This window comes from Enhydra lutris, unplaced genomic scaffold (assembly GCF_002288905.1).
Source record: "Enhydra lutris kenyoni isolate GAN:26980312 unplaced genomic scaffold, ASM228890v2 scaffoldscaffold47, whole genome shotgun sequence".
Classification (NCBI taxonomy): Eukaryota; Metazoa; Chordata; class Mammalia; order Carnivora; family Mustelidae; genus Enhydra; species Enhydra lutris.
In genome coordinates this window covers 3,915,072-3,934,722 of record NW_019154131.1, presented here as the reverse complement: position 1 = coordinate 3,934,722, position 19,651 = coordinate 3,915,072, and the positions used below count along the sequence as shown (strand labels likewise).

At 35.6% G+C, this 19,651-nt stretch overlaps 1 protein-coding gene across 1 annotated transcript in view; it reads left to right on the top strand.

Moving 5' to 3' along the window:
- The window catches only part of LOC111156597 (protein tyrosine phosphatase, receptor type D), a 406,803-nt gene that overhangs the window by 202,250 nt on the left and 184,902 nt on the right, over positions 1–19,651 (top strand). Inside the window, exons 4-10 of the mRNA XM_022517585.1 lie at positions 7,053–7,241; positions 8,486–8,494; positions 9,207–9,224; positions 10,822–10,932; positions 12,344–12,355; positions 14,370–14,639; positions 17,472–18,053. Coding sequence (XP_022373293.1) covers positions 7,053–7,241; positions 8,486–8,494; positions 9,207–9,224; positions 10,822–10,932; positions 12,344–12,355; positions 14,370–14,639; positions 17,472–18,053 — 1,191 coding nt within the window. The remainder of the gene's footprint in view (positions 1–7,052; positions 7,242–8,485; positions 8,495–9,206; positions 9,225–10,821; positions 10,933–12,343; positions 12,356–14,369; positions 14,640–17,471; positions 18,054–19,651) is intronic.

Sequence of the window (19,651 nt, the reverse complement as noted above, 5' to 3'; positions counted from 1 at the left end):
GGCAGAAGATGATAATTATGATACACCTTTGCCTCAGGGAACTTCAGTAAGGCTCAGATTGTTTCAGTGTTGCAGCAAAGCTTTTCTGTCCCAAATGTTTAGGGCTTTTTTTTTAGTTTGTTTTGGAAACAAGTCATATGACAATACAGATTTGTTTTATTTCTGCTATTGATTAATCAAAGAATGTAAAACCTTGTTCAAAGGGAGAAATGAGGCCTTTTATGAGCTTTGAAAAATTTACTTGACACAGATTCTGCTTTCTAAATTCACTTGCATGTCTAGACAACCCTTGTGGGTTTGTTTCTTTTTTTCATGATTTGCATAAAATATTTCCCATTTACAGTTTATTGCTACAGTTTTTGTTATATCAGTACTTAGAGTCACATGACTCTGTTCTGTTTAAATCTATTGTGGGAGCTTGGGGTTGAATAAATGTATATATGCTAATATTGTATGAAATGCCAGACCCTAGTGCCAGGCAGTGCTAGCCACACTTAATGTGTTATCTCATTCAGTCCTCCCATCTATTTGCTGAGTACTATTCTCACTCCCAAAGAATCTAATTATTCTGCAGATACAAATAAATTCCAACAGTGTAGTGATTCTCTAGATTGCTTCTTACCCAGTGCTGGGCCCACAATTGGCACAACAGAGGCATTTCATATATGTCTATAGAATGAATGATGCCATCTATTGACTACCCAGTAGATTCTTAAAACTAATAGTTCAAAAGCTCTTTTTATTTTAATTCAATTTTCATAAATATGAAAATATTTTATTTTATGACCACCTGAACACCAACTTATTTAAACTTTTCAAGAGAACTTGTATTTTTTCATTAAGTGTAAAAACATACTGGCTTTGTGTGGCATAGATTAGTACTGTTTCTTTAGCAGGTAAAGATATCTTTCATTATATTTAAAAGGCCTACCACTTTTATTAAGAAAACATTCTTTATATGATCCATCTAACATTTGACTTTTCTAATTTAGTGAAAACTTTCCTTAATGCCTTCATCCCTCAAAACAAAAACAAAATTTAGAGCTTCTCTAGGATTACATTGTGAATGCCTAAAGCTTTAGGATATCTAGCTGCTGAGGAATATTTGCTCCTGTCAATGAAAGATGACCCTTAGTGGTTGCCTCAACATACAATTGAGTGATTCACTTGGGATTTATCGTGAGTTTGAACATCAATAATTTCATTTTTCCAAAGATGACATAACAGAGCATACATACACATTTTGTTGTATTCTTTTGAGTTTCATTGTGTTTACATGTAATGTTTTTGTTATGTGGTTGCAGTTCGACTTGTAGCAATTTACAACCAGTATATGGAGGGAGTCTTTCTATAAAATTAGATAAAGCAGGCACTGAATTGTGTTTTTCCAGGGCAACGACCGCGCTAAATTATAAAAAGGCAGGCATGAATTGCATATCTCAACAAATGAAAATTGCTTACTAATTAAATAAAGCTTATGACTATAAAAGTAAATAGCCGTTAACGACTATTTTTGTGAGTCTGTAAGTCTCATACTACTTAAGACACTATAAAAAATAGTAGTTATAAGATAGTCTTATGTCTCTTCGACTTATAACCAAATTGGGGAGGCCACATGTATAGCCACAAAACCATTAAGGAATTATTAACTGTTTGCTATTTGCAATGACGTGGATGGAACTAGAGGGTATTAAGTTAAGCAAAATAAGTCAATCAGAGAAAGACAATTATCATATGATCTTGCTGATATGTGGAATTTAAGAAACAAAACAGAGGATCATAGGGGAAGAGAGGAAAAAATAAAATAAGATGAAACCAGAGAGAAAGACAAATCATAAAAGACTCTAAATCATAGGAAACAAACTGAGGGTTGCTGAAGGGGTGGGAAAGGAGGATTAGGGTAACTGGGTGATGGACATTAAAGAGGGCATGTGATATAATGAGCACTGGGTAACATAGAAGACTGATGAATCTCTGACCTTTACCTCTGAAACTAATAATGCAGCATATGTTATTTAATTGAATTTAAATAAAAATATTTTTAAAAGAATGATTAACTGTTTAAATGAATGACATTAAATAAACTCAGTAGGAATTCAGAGATGCCACATGAGTGAGTGCTGAAATGTTTGCCACAACTCCCTAAACATGTGTATTTGCAAATGTTCATTGTACACTGTCACAGTTACAAAGGAAAAAACACAGAGCCCTGCCTTCTATGAGCTTCTGAGTTCAAGCACCCTCATTGACTTATTAAGGGGTTGATTGATAACACCAGTTGAAGGCTTCAAACAAGGAGCCACTGTGAATTGCTTGGTACTCAGAAAAATGAGGGGGGCTGAATTCTCTAAGGAAAGAACAACAACAACAACTTATCTCTTCCTCCAGATTCTGATTTCATTTTATGGCATTATCATTCTCATCAGAACCTCTACATTGTTCATAGTATCTAAATGACCAGGTGTATTTGCCAAATCTTTTAATACTGCTTTTGTAAAAGTTGATGTATTTGACATGATGAATTGGAAATGTAGCACCATGGCAAACAGTCCTTCACTGAAAACGTCTTTTAATCATTTGGGACCAGAGTCAAAGCACCTGTCGACTTGAATTCATTTAGAGTCTCAGCCAGATTTGGCAAAATGAACTGCTTGGGCCACCTTGGAAGAAGGCTTTGGTCTTAGCAGGCAATTTAGTTTTGAGGTTTTCCTATCAAATAAGAGAGGTTCAGTGTTTGTGGAATTGGAACGCAAGTAAAAATATCATTAAAATTTTTTTTATGGATGAACAATGAAAGTAGTTTAACTGATCAAATTATGCAAAAACTTTTATTTGATGATTCACAGATATCTAAAACATGAGTCCCTACAAAACACTATTAGATTTTTTCCCCATACATTCCACTCAGGTCCTGGGTAGGTCAGGGGTTATTAACACAAGTTCTGCAGAAATGGGAAGTTAACTCCGGAAGATGCTAACATTCATGTTTCTCTTTCCTTAATGGAACTGTATGCTTCATATCAGCATATTTCACTAAGACACCAAACAGAGTCAAAGAATGTGCTGTATTTCCAGGTCTATTATAGCTGCCGTTCCAAACAAAATATGTACGACTTCCATGATTCACTAAGCACAAGTATGTAGTAATCTGCCCTTTAATGGCCTCTCAAAATGACAGACCAAATGGCTTTGTGAAGGTCAAGTCTGATTTAAATTGTTGATGAATTAATAGCTAATTCTGCATGATTGAATATTAATATGGAACAGTGATAAGTAAGGCACTTTAAAGCTTAATGAGCACATTAATGAATAGGACAAAATGTTTTTCTTTTCACCTCATGTAAAAGTTTAAAGCTGCTAACATATTGACAATTTGTTGATTTTTGATAGCTGCTTTTTTTTCTGTAAAAGTCTATGTGGTTAAGATATAAAAGTTATTGATTTTTCCCCCCAAGTTCCTGGTAGTACACATTTGATGAGCTATCAAAATTGATGTTATCAAATGGCCAATTTATATTTTATATAAATCACTAATAAATGTAGAAGGTGAAAAAAAGCAATTAACATCTTCTAAACTACACCCACTGAGATAAGCATTCCAATTAGAAATGTCATTATTTCTACAGTTCGTTTTATGTTGAATACTGAGTTTTATTGCCAAATACCTGACAGTCAAATTGGAAACAAGCCACATCTGTCAATGTGTAAGCGTTCTGGCTACTTGAATCTGTTTCATTGTGATGTTTCTCATGAAAATTTAATGAAGATAGTACATTCAAAGAGATTCTGTGCAAAAGGGGGATGGATAGAATTTAATTACCCTTATTAAAAATAAGAAAGGAACACTCTTTACATCCACTGTCCGATTAGTATGTAAGAAAGATTATCTTTGTTGTGCACTTATGTATATGAAAAGGGGGCTCTGGAGTGTTCTTTATGAGCCAAGAAGGAAATAAAGGTCATGCAAATATATTAGACTGCTTTTGGTAGGGCACAAGTCTATTTTGTCAGCTTTCCCCAAGGTGAGGACTTCATTTCTTATAAATGGTTATTAATTCTAGATTTCTTTTGTAGGAACCTTTAGTAAGTGGTGCAACAATCTTAAGTCTTTGACACTTGCCACTTGGTACTGAATATTGGCTTGGTTCTTCAGAGAGCTGAACCTGAGAAAAGTAATGACTAGTAGGTCAATGTTAATGGATGCTAATGTAACTAGTATTCAAAGTCTTGGGGGTAGATACAATGCCCTGGGAAATGCAGAATCAATTCAAGAATCTCAAGATGATTTTTTATTAACCTAAATTGGTGGTTTTAAATATGGAAAATAACAACAAAGTTTAAGAGCTTTTTAAAAAACTCATTTCTAGGTAACTAAGCCAGTGTAGTTGACTTTGGAGCCCTTGAAGTAAATTATTTTTTATCCTTTGAAGCATTTTATCCCAGTAGCTGCCAAGTGAGATGTTTAATACGATGTGTATGGTACAATGGCTATTGATCGTTCCGCTTTTGTTTTTCAAGTAACAGTAGAACAATGCTATAGATGTAAATATGTCATATTGATGAAACCTTTAAAGTCATAAAGGACAGCCTGATGGAACTCAAATGGAGTAGGTTATCAAAATTAGTCTGATTTGCAAAATGCTCTGTTCCATTTGCAATGTTTAACATTCCGACTTGGAGCCCTGAAAAATCACCTTGAAATTTCATTCTTAGCTATTGTTTCTGACACCTGTCCACCATAGACTTCTGCTTGGCTGATGATGTGTGAACATTCAAATAAACAGATTGTATTCCTGCTTTCTCAAAACAGTCATAGCTTTCAAGTTAAATAAAATGTAGCTCATTGAAGGTGAATTATTTTTATAACTTTTTTTAATTATCTAGCTGTAACTAGCTGGTGGGACAGGAAAATATTCTCTAGTGAATTGAGAGGTCAAACTCAACTTGCCTTAGCCGCTTCTATCTCCCTGCAGGAGAGCCAGGGTCCCCACTTTTCCCTGTTCTCTTGGCTCCACAATTTCTCTTACAATAATCTGGAGTTGTTGTTGAGGGAAACTTTCCCTTTATTGGGAGTTTTATTCTTTGGTATATTTTGACCTTTATTCATTCAAAATCTATCTCTGTAATCCTGAGCTATTTCTCTGACCAACTCTTTACCAGAAGTAGTTTTCTACTATATGTAGTAGAAAAACTTTTTTTTTTTCTTTTCAGTTTTTAGTCACTAGTATATATATTTATATTTAACCTTGGGAATCATTGGAGGTTCTACCCAAATTTGAGTAATCCAGGGGCTCCAGGGTGGTTTAGTTGGTTAAGGGTCTGACTCTTGATTTCAGCTCAGGTCATGATCTCAGTGTTGTGAGATTGAGCCCTGTGTCAGGCTCCTGTGCTAAGTGTGTAACCTCCTTAATATTCTCTCCCTCTCTCTCTTATAAAAAAAAAAAAAAAAAAAAAAAAAAATTCTAGTAATCCAGACTAGTTTGATGGCAAGGGATTTGGATATAAATGAGACATGGAAGAATTCATGGTGTAGGGAGATAAACTGATGATAATAAGTACAGGAAAATTGATTTTAGTTACTACACGATAGCTCTGAGGAGGGAAATATTAAATATATTTGAAAGGCTTTTTATTACCAAGAAGGTGATTTTGGCTGCATGGCTTTTCAGAGACACAGAGTACTTAGTGAACATGATTTGTCTGGGGAACGGTTAAGAATTACAGTGTGAGCAGAAGAAACTTTCCTATGGGAGATATCATCCATGAGAGGCTGAGAAAAATGGGGCCTGATTTAAAAGGATTTTTGCTAGCTAGATTTAGGAGATTGAGTTTATCCTGTAATGATAGAGGGGAGGGAGTAGAGAACACATAGATCTGACTGACAACGCAATGAAAGCATCAAAATGGAGCACTTTTCCCTAGAAATTATAACCCAGACTTCAGCAAGACTCATAGGCTCATGCCAGAAATGGTAGGCTATATCTAAGGAAAGTGAGGTGCCACATCTGGTGATTTCTTTTTCTTTCTTTCTTTCTTTCTTTCTTTCTTTTTTTTTTCTCTCTCACTGGTGTTTGTGCTTTTGAGTAATTTTGGAATTGGTGGCTCCTGAAAATTAATCAGAGGTCATGAAGGAGGGTTTGTTAAATTAATGCCAGAACCAGTGAGAATTTAAAATGTTTCACAATGATTTTCAAACAGCCAAGTTCTAATTTGGAAAATCATTACTCACATAACTGAAATTCCTTCAAATCAAAATTTCTTCAAGATAGAATACACCTTTCTAATGCTGGCTGGAAGAGCCAATAATGCCAGTTAGTAATGTGATCATCATGCTTAGGGGACTTAAGAGGACTTTAATTTTGCAAGATATAAGATCTGAGACAATTTTTTTTTTCAGATTTTATTTATTTATTTGACAGAAAGAGAGCACAGGCAGGGGGAGTGGGGGAGGGAGAAGCAGGCTCCCTGCTGCGCAGGAAGCCTGATACTCTGCTCATTCCAGGACCCTGGGATCCTGATCTCAGCTGAAGGCAACCACTTAACCTACTGAACCATCCAGATGTCCTGATCTGGGACAATTTTGGTGTAGGTTAGGGAGAAGTGAACTTTGGATGAGCTGAGGATTCAAAATTTAGGAATTTAACTCTTAGTGACTGAAAATGTTATAAGCCTTTGGAATAGAGGAAAATACTCTCTTAATGTGAGGAATATACTTCCTCTTGTTCTTAAAGGCCCATTTCAGAGCCTCCTCTGGTACTCACTGACCTCCTCAGGCATACATCCTGTAATTTCTTTTCTCTCCATCAATTATGGACTTTAGCACATCTGTCTTAGTTATTTGTTAGGTTATTTGTTTCATATGCGGATGGTGTATTCTTCTGGCCAGGAGCAACATTGTGACTGTGTCCTAATCTGATAGTGCAATGTTGTCCGATTTGTATTAGCTTCTCGAATGCTGAGTAAGGTAAGGGGAAAGATGAATGGACAATAGCTCTTGAATCTTGGCCCTCTGACTTGTTAACATAATGTTTGTATCACCTTTTGTCTTGCAGAGGATCAAATCCCCAGGGGCTTCCCTACAATTGACATGGGCCCACAGTTGAAGGTGGTTGAGCGTACACGCACTGCCACCATGCTTTGCGCAGCCAGTGGGAATCCGGATCCAGAAATAACTTGGTTTAAAGATTTCTTACCTGTCGACACAAGCAACAACAATGGCCGAATTAAGCAGTTACGATCAGGTAGGGTCTTGTTACTGTTTCCACTAACTCTTAGAGAATTTTTTTTTTTTTTTTTTTAGCTTTCTCTCTCTTTATTTTAATTTTAATTTTGTTTTATTTTAATTTTTAGGTACTGATTTTTCTCCCTCTTCTCTTTCTCTGTTATTTAATGTGTTGTCCATGTTTGTGATGTCATAGCCTGTTTCAGAGTCTTTCTCTCTCTGTTTTGCAGCTTCTGTTTAATCCACATTGCTCACTGCTGTGACTGTATTTTTAATAATTTTTAATTTACTGCTTTTCTGCAGTATTTGATGGATCCATTTTCTCCTCTTTATTTCTTCTTTCTCTGTTTTCTTTTGAAAAAAAAAATTTCAACATTGGACTTCATTCAGATCTTGCAAGGAGCTCCAATGGTTGTACCCATTAAAAACCAAAAGATTCATATTAAACACTAAAATGATTTAGTTTTACTAAAGTGTGTTTTATCTGCCTTTTCTGCATTTGAACTCATCAGAGTACCAAAGTTTAGTAAGTTTGGTCACATCCGCTTTCTTTTCACTAATACATAAACCACAGAAATGTTATCTCCTGAGTAACCAGATGTATTTTGCAAAAGTCCTTTACCAAGTACCAATGAAAGGAGGGGATTTTTATTAACTTTATTATTATATTATTGTGAGTGAGCATTTTCTACACATAAGCCACAGTAGTGTGCGCCCACACTAAAGAGTTTTGAACCCTCCAGTGACTGGATCTACAGAAGTCTGCTTTTGGTGTAGACTCCAGCTTTTGCTGCTTCCTTCTCTCTCTCCCTGCTGCCCTATTGTCCCTTTTCCATCCCCATCCCAAGTTCATTCCTTTGCTCTCTTTAGATTAAAAAATAGAGATAATTCTAAATTTCTTAAATTTTAGAGCCTGTCCCTAGGTGATCTCCCTGGGACATGTAGTAATGAGCTGTTTACTTTGACGTTGGGAGTAATATTGATATAGAATTCTAAGTTGTTGAACTTAACTGCCTGTCTTCCCAGAATTCTCAGCTTTTGACCTGTCCTGTGATGTTAAAGCGTCTTGTTAACTGCCTCTTTTGCTTGTTGTCAGCAGAATTGTATAGATTAGCATTCTGTTATTGTAAATAAAGAATTATTCACATGTAACATAGATGATTTAGTATATAAAGCTTTAACTCTGAAAAATTTGTACCAAATTATAAGGAATATAATAATATTTTTATGCTGTCTTTCTTCTCTCCGTATTTAAATCTCCAGAATCTATTGGTAAGTGCTTAGTTCTGAAGCGCACTTCACCCCCACTAATTTCCATATCCAGAATATTATTATTATTATTTTTATTATTATTAATAAAATGCATGGCATGCATTTTACTAACTGTCAGTGTAGACACCAGATCTCGGTAGTGGCGCGCACACACACACATCCACAAAACTGTTATTGTAAGAACACTGTCTAGAAAAATAAAATAGTACACAAGTCGTATCACACAAATGTAGCATAGTGAGAAGCATAAGATATTCAAACAACAGTGTTTGTTTCTAATCATTAGTATTTCCTATAAAAGTATATATATATATCTATATATATACTTAAATAGATTAGCCAGTATTTTTCCTAAACTATGTCTTTAAAAAGTATTGTTTAGTTTTTATTTATTTTTTTAAGACTATGAGGCATATAGATATAATTCTAACCCGATATGACCCCAGACCTGAGAACTCAGTTGCTTCTCTGAGAAAGGCAATGATGCCTATTGTGGTCTTTGCCCTCTGTGGTATAATGCAACTTGCTTTTTATAATCTAATAATACTATCTAATATATTCCTGTTTTACCAGTATAGTAATTCAAGTTTCTTTTAAAACCTTATTTAATTCTGTAAATCTAATTTAATTCTTCTCCCCAGCCCTAGCCTCCTCCTTCTCGTACTAATGCTTCTTCTTTCTAATCTTATTTGCATTCATATTATCCACCCAGGTGGTACACCAATAAGAGGTAAGAGTGCTGAACTAACGTTCACAGAATGATCTTGCTCATTCTTTCTGTCCTCTCATCACTCCCATCTTTGTCCTGTTTTCAACATCATTCCAATAATATGTCCATCAACTTTATTTTTTTCCCTTTGTACTGTTTGGTTATGATCAGTGACTCTCATATTGTGACTTTTCCTTTTCTTTTCCTTTTCTCTTTGTTTTGTTCATTTCTTTCTTTATAGAAATGATTATTTAAGTTGTGATATGCTTCAAAGAAAGCATATCCAGGTCTCTAGACCACAGACCAGTCACAGCGTACCATCTGTCCCTCTTTTTTTCCTTTTCTTCTTCTTCCTTTTTCCTTTTTTTCTTTTTTTTCTTCTTTTTCCTTTTTTTTTGTCCAACTGGAGAAAAAAAAAGATCATTTTTTTTCTTCCTTAGCTGTTCTTGTTCTGGACCAAAGCCAAGATGGTCTGGAGAACAGTGGCAGACATGCAGAAGACAGCCTGGAACATCTGCTTTTTGTCTTTATCTTTCAAAAGGTTTTTGCTTTTGTTCTTCAATTCTTTTTTCTCTTACTGTCTTAAAAGTCAAAGAATGACTCCCCTTTCCACCTGATCCCACTCGCCTACAACCTGACAGCAATGCTTTTTTCCCCCACTTCTTTTTTTCTTGGATTACTCGCCTCTGGATTTTTGGATCTTCTGTCCTTCAGGCTATGGAAACAAAAGGTGCTCAGTATTCTTGGTGGTATGTGATATTGCTGGTTTTTCATACTTTGACTCAGTGTTCATTTCTTTTAGAATTCTTGTTTTGTATTTTTCTTGGGGCTTTGTGACACCACACTGCTAATCCCACTGGTGGATTTTGATGGGTGTCTTAGGGGATCCGTCTCGAGGTCCTCAAGCAGTGGTTGGTTGGCTCTTCCTCGCTGGCATAGGCCGTGCTTTTTAACTTTTTTTAAAACCCTCTAATTCAACTGCTCTTTGTTTTTCAGCAAATGTGATAAATGATTGTAAGTCGTGGCAAACTGTCTTTCTTTTCTTCAAAATCTGCATGTCTTAAGGGAGTTTTGTTTCTTTAAGTAATATTTTCATAACATATAATGACTAATTTTAATTTTTTGCTTTGTGCAGCCTTTTTGTACTTGCTGCGTATTTTTGCCTTTCTTCAGCAGAAGACTTTCTTGAAAACCCGGCCTGGTTTTTTTTGAGCGTACCTATCTTTTGCGCCACTTTTGGTACCAAAATGGAACAAAACAAAACAAAACCAAAAATTAATCTTTTGTTTGATTTAAAAGCCATACTTCCTTGAAGCAGTCTCACCCATCTTCATTTTATTAGTCTAGGAAATGAGAGTATTAATTATGACTAGAAGTCTTGCTCGGGAAAAGAGATAATTGTTTTCTTATGCTAGCATTGATGATGTAAAAAAAAATAATCTCTATATGTTTTTCTCATCGCATCATTTTCTGTCTGTGCACCTTAGCGAGAGATTGAAACGACGCTGAGCGGACCTTCGCTTTGCAGGGCTTTTCATATTGTTAAGAGGTTTAGCTTTCTGCACTGAGAAAGCCTTCTCTGACCATCTCTTTGGCACTATATTTTATATCCATACAGGCGCCCTTCAGATCGAACAGAGTGAAGAATCTGACCAAGGAAAATATGAGTGTGTTGCCACCAACAGCGCGGGCACTCGCTATTCTGCCCCTGCCAATTTATATGTCAGAGGTAGGAATGACGTCACCCTGGCATCGCTTCTTCATTAAGGCTCAGGGGGAGTTGAGAGACCCATGAGATGTGTGTTGTTGTGTCAGTAGGTATCAAGCTGATACACTAAATAATTACAGTAGGGGAAGCATTTTAGCAAATAGAGAATTGAAGATCTTGACCCTATTGTTTAAAAAAAAAATTGACAACTTTTGAGTAAAACCTATCCTGAGGCTTGCAGTTTGTAAGTATATTTGCATTTTTACATCTCGATTTACTTTGACTGCATTGATTGAACTATGCTTGGCATTTGTTTGAAGTTTTCTTCTTTTCCTTCTTTTTTCTGTTGCTGTTTCTCTTCTGTTTCCTTACCAAACTCTGAAATAATTGCTTGGTGTGTTACTAATCAGTTTTCTGTGCAACTCCAAGCATAAAGGTGTTTATGTCTTCAAGACCTCTGCTGCAGAGCTATAAGGATAAAGCTGCTAACTTAAAAACAAAAAAACAAACAAAAAGAAAAGGTGCTCCGTGAAAATAGCACAGTTGTAATTCCTTTTTTTAATACTTCTTAAAATTAATGAACAGGTGATATTATGTATGTGTATATGTCTGTGCATATATTTACACATATTTTAAAAAGTTATTAATATTCTGAAAAGTTTAATTTTCCATTGCCTTGGAACCCTGATTGTATTTTTAACAAGTAATGATACTTGTCCTTGGGACAAGAATGACTTATGAAGATACATTCATATTTTCTCATAAAGTAATATAAATGGTTACATTTTGAGCTTATGAATGTCGGTACCTTTCATTTCAATTAGAAAGAAGTATTTCTTCTTCCCCAGAGTTTTCCAAATCAGGTTCCTATAGCTTTTTGTCCAGTGGAAATGCTCTTATTCCTGGTCTACATGTCTGTGAATAACCACAAAAGGCATGGGTGGGGGTGGGAATTAAAGACTGTGAGGGCTTTAAGTTACTTTAAGATGGGTTTCCTTAGGAAAATATCTAGCTTGATTTTGAAATTTTCGTTTGAGGTAATAATTTTTCTGTGGGGATGTTTTCCTCTCCTATCTTTCTCTAGAGTCTGGGGTGGGAGAATATGAAGAAAACCATTTCTTCTCCAAATTCCTTGAAAGCCCCTTGAACCTTTTTTCTTACAATGGTGACCTCCTTTACTGCATGAGGCATGTGAACCTTCTTTAATGGAAAAATTTCAAAATGATGCTAGCTATTGTTTCTATACCATATAAGTCCATGAGGTGTTGCTAACGTTTTCAGCTGAGGTAGGAAGGATTAACTAGAGCAAGTAAAGATGTTCAAGTAGCAGTTGAAAGCCTTGATATGGCCTTTTTACTCTCTCTGTGTTTCCCTTGTTTTTCTCCTTTCCTCATTTCATTGTGTTCTGCATCAAACCCCCTACATCCCTCAGAGCTGCGAGAAGGTTGGTGTGTTTTTTACTTTTTACCCACCTTACAAAACTCTTAATTAAACCAATAACAAAGAATACAAATGAAATGAATGTAGCTGCATTGTGGTCTTCTTTTGGTTAATGGTATGTTTTAGCGGAGAATGCCCTTGGCCATGGCTTCCGGTGCTTGCTGGCGGTATCTAACTGTGGTGCATGATGGGCGAGAATGTACCTGGGTGCATGGTAACTGGTAACACTTAACTCTCTCAGGTCCCATGAGCTCAGTCAGTGTTCCTGCTTTCCTTCCTGCCCCACTCTTCCCGTCTCCTGCCTCACCTTAATTTTTGTTGTACAAGGTGCCTGCTGCCCATAGAATGACTTTTTGTAGTTGTTCCCCTAATCCCAAGCATGAAGTCTAAACTCTCCTCTATTTTCTTGATATGTTCTTTGACACCTTAGAGTCTCCAGTGGCTCCTGCTTGCTTTGTGTAACCTGTGAATTGGCTGCAGGAGGCATGCTTAACTCTTTCTTCTCTGCCTGTCATTCACCTGTGAGGCCATCACAGCGAGCCCTCTTGAATCAACAGAAGTTTATCTCCAACTTAACGACAGACAAGAAGTTTACAGACAGAATTATTTACATATCATTTTCTTGGGGTTATGAGGTTGTTTGTTTATTAACTTATCTATAATTTAAAAAAATCACTGTATTATTCATATTTAAGGTATGTTCCTAATGATTACCTCTTGATCTAAAATACTCTTGGTGTAATGTTTTGCCAATAAGAGCCCAAGATGAAGCCCATTTGTCTCTTGCCCTCTCTTTGTCCAAGACACATGTACTTAAGCACATATAAACATGCAGATTATCTGAAGCAGGAACACTGAACTCTAATTGCTTGGTAATATTTTCTGTGTTGCATTGCTTTAATATGACCTCTTCTCTCAATGTTCTGTTTCATTGTATGTTTTAAACCCAGTGTCCTACCATTTGAATGTAGGCATAAAAAGCCTCTTACTCGATTTTGTAACCATCATCTATGTCGTTTTACCTTAGAAACCTTAGATTGAACTGAGTAGAATCTTAAATGTGAAATACCAGCTCCCTTCCTGAATTTGTAATCCTTACCTTTGACAACCTAGCCTAATCTAATGTATTCCTTCTTTGAGCCCTGTCATCCCTTAAATCCCTGTTTCAATCACTGTACTTTATCTCCTTCCTTTATGTTTAGTGCTGTTACCTTGTTATTTCTTCTTTTGTCATTGTTGTCTTGGATTCCAGCTGTTTTTCCCATTGTCCTAAGCACGGGCCTTGAGACTTCATCTTGTGCATGCCTTGCCTGACCCAATCCAGTATCCTTACTGGCATTGGATTTGTTTCTTCTTCTGTGAGCATAAATTGATATTTGTGTATATTTCTGTGTCTGTTCCAGTGTTAGTGTGAGGTCTTGAGGCTGCTTCTACTCTTGAGTCTGAAAGCAAATAAATTGCACTTTCCGTGTCCTCTAGATGATGTTTTCCAGGGTTGGGATGTGACAGTGTGGTCCCACACATACATTCACATCAACTGGAAGTGCACAGCACTGAAGTTGGTTTTGATACTCAACTTAAATCTGCTGGTGACCTTCCAGCCCCTTTTCTGCATATACATGCATGCATAGGACCTTTGCTATATGCATGCATGTGTATGTTTTTGTGTTTATCTTATGCATGATGTTTATGTATTGTTAGTTTGTAGATAGTTTTTTTGTTGTTGTTGTTTTGTTTTTGTTTTTGTTTTTATTTTTTGTGGGGCCCTTGTAGGTCTGAATCAACTTTTGTATGAATGTGTCTAAGATATCAATGCCTAAACTAAATACTTTTTTCTGTGTATACACATACCATACTTGTATGGTCTGTATTATCCACAGTTTTTCTTTGTTTTGTTTTTGGAAAATCCACAATATGTTTCAATTGTTTAATTGTGTTTGTACAGTGCATGTCATATGTTTAATAAGCCACTTTATCTTGCCTTTTATTTTATCATTTTCCCTTGTGTTTTGTTCCAGTTCGCCGTGTCCCACCAAGATTCTCTATCCCACCTACTAATCATGAAATCATGCCAGGTGGAAGTGTTAATATCACCTGTGTGGCCGTGGGGTCACCAATGCCTTATGTGAAGTGGATGTTGGGGGCAGAAGATCTGACACCCGAAGATGATATGCCAATAGGAAGAAATGTACTAGAACTGAATGATGTGAGACAGTCAGCAAATTACACCTGTGTTGCTATGTCAACACTGGGTGTCATTGAAGCAATAGCACAGATCACTGTCAAAGGTAAGCTTAATGGTTTTTGCTTTGAGGGTTTAGGTACATTCAAGTCTCCTGACTAATGTCTCTACAAAGTCTACCCCTGGAATTCTAAAATGTATCAGTTCATCTGAGTTCAGTTTTCAAATCCCAATAATATCTGTGATATCATTTAAGCTACACATATATAGGTAAGGAGATTCTTAAAAGGACTGATAGCCTAAGTAATGATAATCATCAAAATATTCAACAATAAGCTAGGCCCAAGCACTAACCAGGCAAAATGAGAACTGTTGATACTGTCAACCATTATGATAGAACTGATGCAAAGAGGTTTCATATTAATCCAGAGCCCTGGTGAGAGTGCATGATAGAAAAATGCACATAAATTGCTCAAATCAGTGAAGACAAAAGAAAAAGAGTTAAATCAACATGATCTAAAATAGATATTGTAAAATTTTGATGGGTCTTATCGTTAAAAATCAAAATGTAAGTAGCATTATATTTTATTTTAAGTTTATTTCTCATCTTCTATACATGATGTGCTCAAGAAATATTATTTTCTTTAAGTGCACTAAATGTAACCAAAGTTGGGGCATAAACAATGAATGCTGAAACACTGAAAAGAAATAAAATAAAATAAAATAAAGTGGAAAAAAAATAAAAATAAAATCTTCCTATAAACAAACAAAAAGTTTGATAATAACTTTTAAAAAGTTTAATAATAACCTTTAATAAAAGTTATAAATTTCACAAATTGTTTTTATCATTGTTTATAGAATTCTAGAACACTTTTGTAAAAAGGGACAGACTGAGGGTGACTTTAGGTTCTTGCAAATGTCTGGAACTATTGAAAAAATGAACACAAATTATCTTTGCCTTCCAGGACATATGATCCTAAAAAATATAACACACATATTGTAATTGGTGTCATATCCCCACCAAGCATATATATCAAATATATGCCATATAAAAAGCAGTAATGTGACATAAGAACAAAAGTACATGCCATTGTCACAATTTAGTCATTTAAAATAGTAATGTTGTATTGAGCATCGGTAACTCTTTTAAGCATACTTAAACTTATCCATACATTATAGGCACAAAACCTATACTGTACAATAAATGTGACAACAAAACTAATGTGTTAAGTATCAGTAAACATATATTTAATTAGAAATATTTCTACTTACCTTAATAATTCAGAAACACATCTAAGGAAAATTTGGATCATCTACTGTTTTGAAAAATGCCGATCCAGAGTATTTGAACATTTGTTCAAATGGCTTTTTATTATTATTTTCAGTAAAATCCCTTGGCCAAATATTATCATTCTATAGTTCTTAGAGTAATATACAAATATTGAATCACCTTTCTTATAATAACTATTTCAGTTGCAAATATTTGAAGGTTTACTGAAGACCTTCAAGAATTCAAAATCAGGAGTCATATGAACTAATATCTTGTTCAACTTCTTATCTTTGTTTTCCAGGCTCTTGCCATTCTCTACTCTCTCTACCTCAAAAATAAATAAATATAAGGGTGAATTCTGTAGGCAAAAAGTAAATCAAAACAAAAATAGCAAGTGGAAGAGAGTGAGGAGAATGCATCCTGACTCACTCAATTAGGCATTCATTCAGTTAACACTGCTAGGCAGTATTCTAGGTATTGAGGTTATGCCTGTAATCAAGTACAAGTTTCTGACTCTTGAAAAGCTGTCACTCTAGAGAGTACTATACTTTTTGCCTTTATGTTGACAAGGAAAAAGGGTACAAATGACTGATCATTTGGGTGTAACATTCTGGATTTTCTCTCAAAAGTTAGCTGGTAGTACAAGTTCAAGTATTACTGATATTGAATATAGATAGTAAACTACTTAAAAAAATTTGTGAATATAATTTAACGACATTTTTGAAAATTAACTAAAAACATGAATTTGAAATTAATTAAAATTTTATTATCCTTTTTTACCTTAAAATTCTTGGTTATATTATTTTGGGTTTTTTAAAAGATTTTATTTATTCATTTGAGATAAAGACAGAGAATGAGACAAAGGGAGAGAGTGAGAGCATGAGTGGGGGGAAGGGCAGAGGGAGAGGGAGAAGCAGGCTCCCCTCTGAGCTGGGAAAGACTCAGGGCTAGATCCCAGGACCTGGGGATCATAACCTGAGCCAAAGACAGATGCTTAACCGTCTGAACTACACAGGTGCCCCTAGATTATTATTATTTTTTTAAATTATAGTAATATTATCTATGTCTTATAACTGGAAAACAATATTGGTATTATTCTTCCATAGTGATTTAAAGTCATTTGAATATATTCTAAATTGTGTTCTTTTCAGTGTTGTCATTTAGTTATATTGTGTATTTCTTGAAGCAAAGAGCTAATTGGCCAAACTCTTGGTTATAGTAATAATAATAATTGCAATTAATTTTTTTGAGGGTGCTGGATACATTCTGAGAACATTAGTGGAGTAGCTCATTAATCTTCACAGCAAACTCATGAAATACAGTTACCCAGCTATACAATACAATCCACTGATATTTCTTCCCATTTTCCACATGTGAAAACTAAAGCAAAGAGAGGTTATGCCATGCATCCAGAATCACATAGCTAATAACTGGCGGATTTGAACACAAGCTTCAAATCACAGGGCTCTAATGTGCTTCTGGTAAAATGGGATTTGTCCCCCCTATGCATCTTACTGTACAGCCTACCCACTTACAAAACAATCTTTTGTTATAATTTAATCTAATTAAATCTTCAGTAGATAAATAATTCTCATTCCAATAGTAGAATTTATGGATCTTTGTAATATCTTAAAGATGATGGATATTCACTGTCCTTTTTTCTCCCAGCCTTACCCAAACCTCCAGGAACTCCTATAGTGACTGAGAGCACAGCCACAAGCATCACGTTGACATGGGACTCTGGGAACCCTGAGCCTGTCTCTTACTACATCATTCAACATAAACCTAAAAATTCTGAGGAACCTTACAAAGAAATTGATGGGGTGGCAACGACACGTTACAGTGTCGCTGGACTAAGTCCCTACTCGGATTATGAATTCAGGGTTGTTGCTGTCAATAACATTGGGCGGGGACCTCCCAGTGAGCCTGTGCTAACGCAAACCTCAGAACAAGCACCATCCAGTGCCCCACGGGATGTCCAGGCGCGGATGTTAAGTTCAACCACCATTTTGGTACAGTGGAAGGAGCCTGAAGAACCAAATGGACAGATCCAAGGATACAGAGTTTATTATACAATGGATCCCACTCAGCACGTCAACAACTGGATGAAGCATAATGTAGCTGACAGCCAAATCACTACTATTGGCAACTTAGTGCCCCAGAAAACATATTCTGTCAAAGTTCTGGCTTTTACCTCAATTGGAGATGGTCCTCTTTCGAGTGACATACAAGTCATCACTCAAACAGGAGGTAAGTCTGGTTGTGGATGGGGAGTAGAGCAGGAGGGAAGGAGTAGCCACTAAGAGGTGTGAATGGTGAAAACAAAGAAAGGACAAAGATAACTATGAATTTTAATTTTTGAGACTTAGAGTTTCTAAATGAGGTTAAGATAAGGCATCTGGAGTGGGACAGGCATGGACCCCTGAAAGAATAAGTAATACTTTTAAGCAGAGGGATGCATTTTTTTTAAAAAATTGTACCCAAGCGACTTGAAGATTTTTCTGAATGAGATAGATGAATGGACACTCCATGCAGCATTTTGAGAATAGAAATATGTTGTTTTATACTAGTGACTCTGATAGAATACCCCCACAAAATTATTCCATTTCATTTCATTATGAAATATGAATTATTTCATTATTTCATTATGAAAGATTGGGTGGTTCAAGATAAAGTTAAAAATAAAACCGTTTGTCAGGGAGACTTACACATTTAAGTGTCTTCTATTTTCCAGGCAGCAACCCACTAAAAATACGCTCCTAATGGATTTTTGATTTTTTTTTTCTTTGTATGGTTTCATGGGTGGAGAAAGACAGTTGTCAAGATCCTAAATCAAACGTTGGGATCTCATTGACTCATTTTCATTGGCATTCAGGCAGACATCACACTATTTTATGGAGAAGCCCTTGGCCGTTCTAGTGGTTCTGTTTTCATAAGTGGATATGAGACCTCTCTGGTCTTTGATTCAAAGAGATCAATTTTGCCTTGGGTTGAGGATATGACTTTTAAAGTTTATTCTTGAACATGTGTGAGCTATTAATTTGACTCCTATGAGGTGTTGGCATCTTGTAACTTGTGTTAATCTCAGTGTTTTGGGGACACCTGTGTGGCTCAGTCAGTTAAGTGGCTGCGTTTGGCTCAGGTCATGGTCCCAGGGTCCTGCCATCAAGTCCCACATTGGGCTGCTTGCTCAGTGGAGAGCCTGCTTTTCCCTATACCTGCTGTTCCCTCTGCTTGTGCACTCACTCTCTCTCTCTGACAAATTAATAAATAAAATCTTAAAAAAAAATCTCAGTGTTTTGGTGGTATGCTATTGGTTTGTTCTGAGAATATAGATAAAAAAACATATTAATAAAAAACCATATTATTGGACATAGCTATAATCTCTAAGTGTAACTCATTGGTAATCTTGGGAATGAAATTTTCTGAGGTGTCAGGACTAGACAAACCTGTGTTTAACCCTGACTTGTTTTCATATTTTATTCTTTATGAATCATGCCACTGAGAGTGTTTACCTATTTTCTCTGGCTACTAGAGATCTCAGAATATATTTACAGCCTGCTTCACTTTGTTTTATTTTTATACTGTTATTGGGTTCTCGCTATTTGTTCATGGATATATTATTTTCTCTAATAATATGAAAGATAGCTGTAATATATATACCTTATCACAATTATACTAAAAAACATTCATATATTTTCCCTACTTGAATTTTCTATTTCTTCTGTACTTATTTGCTATATTAATATATGGGAAAACACTGTAATTAACTTTTCCATATATCTCATATTAGAAAGTGTAGAAATCTGAGCATCTTGTCCTCCTGTTCTTTTTCTTGACTAAAACTG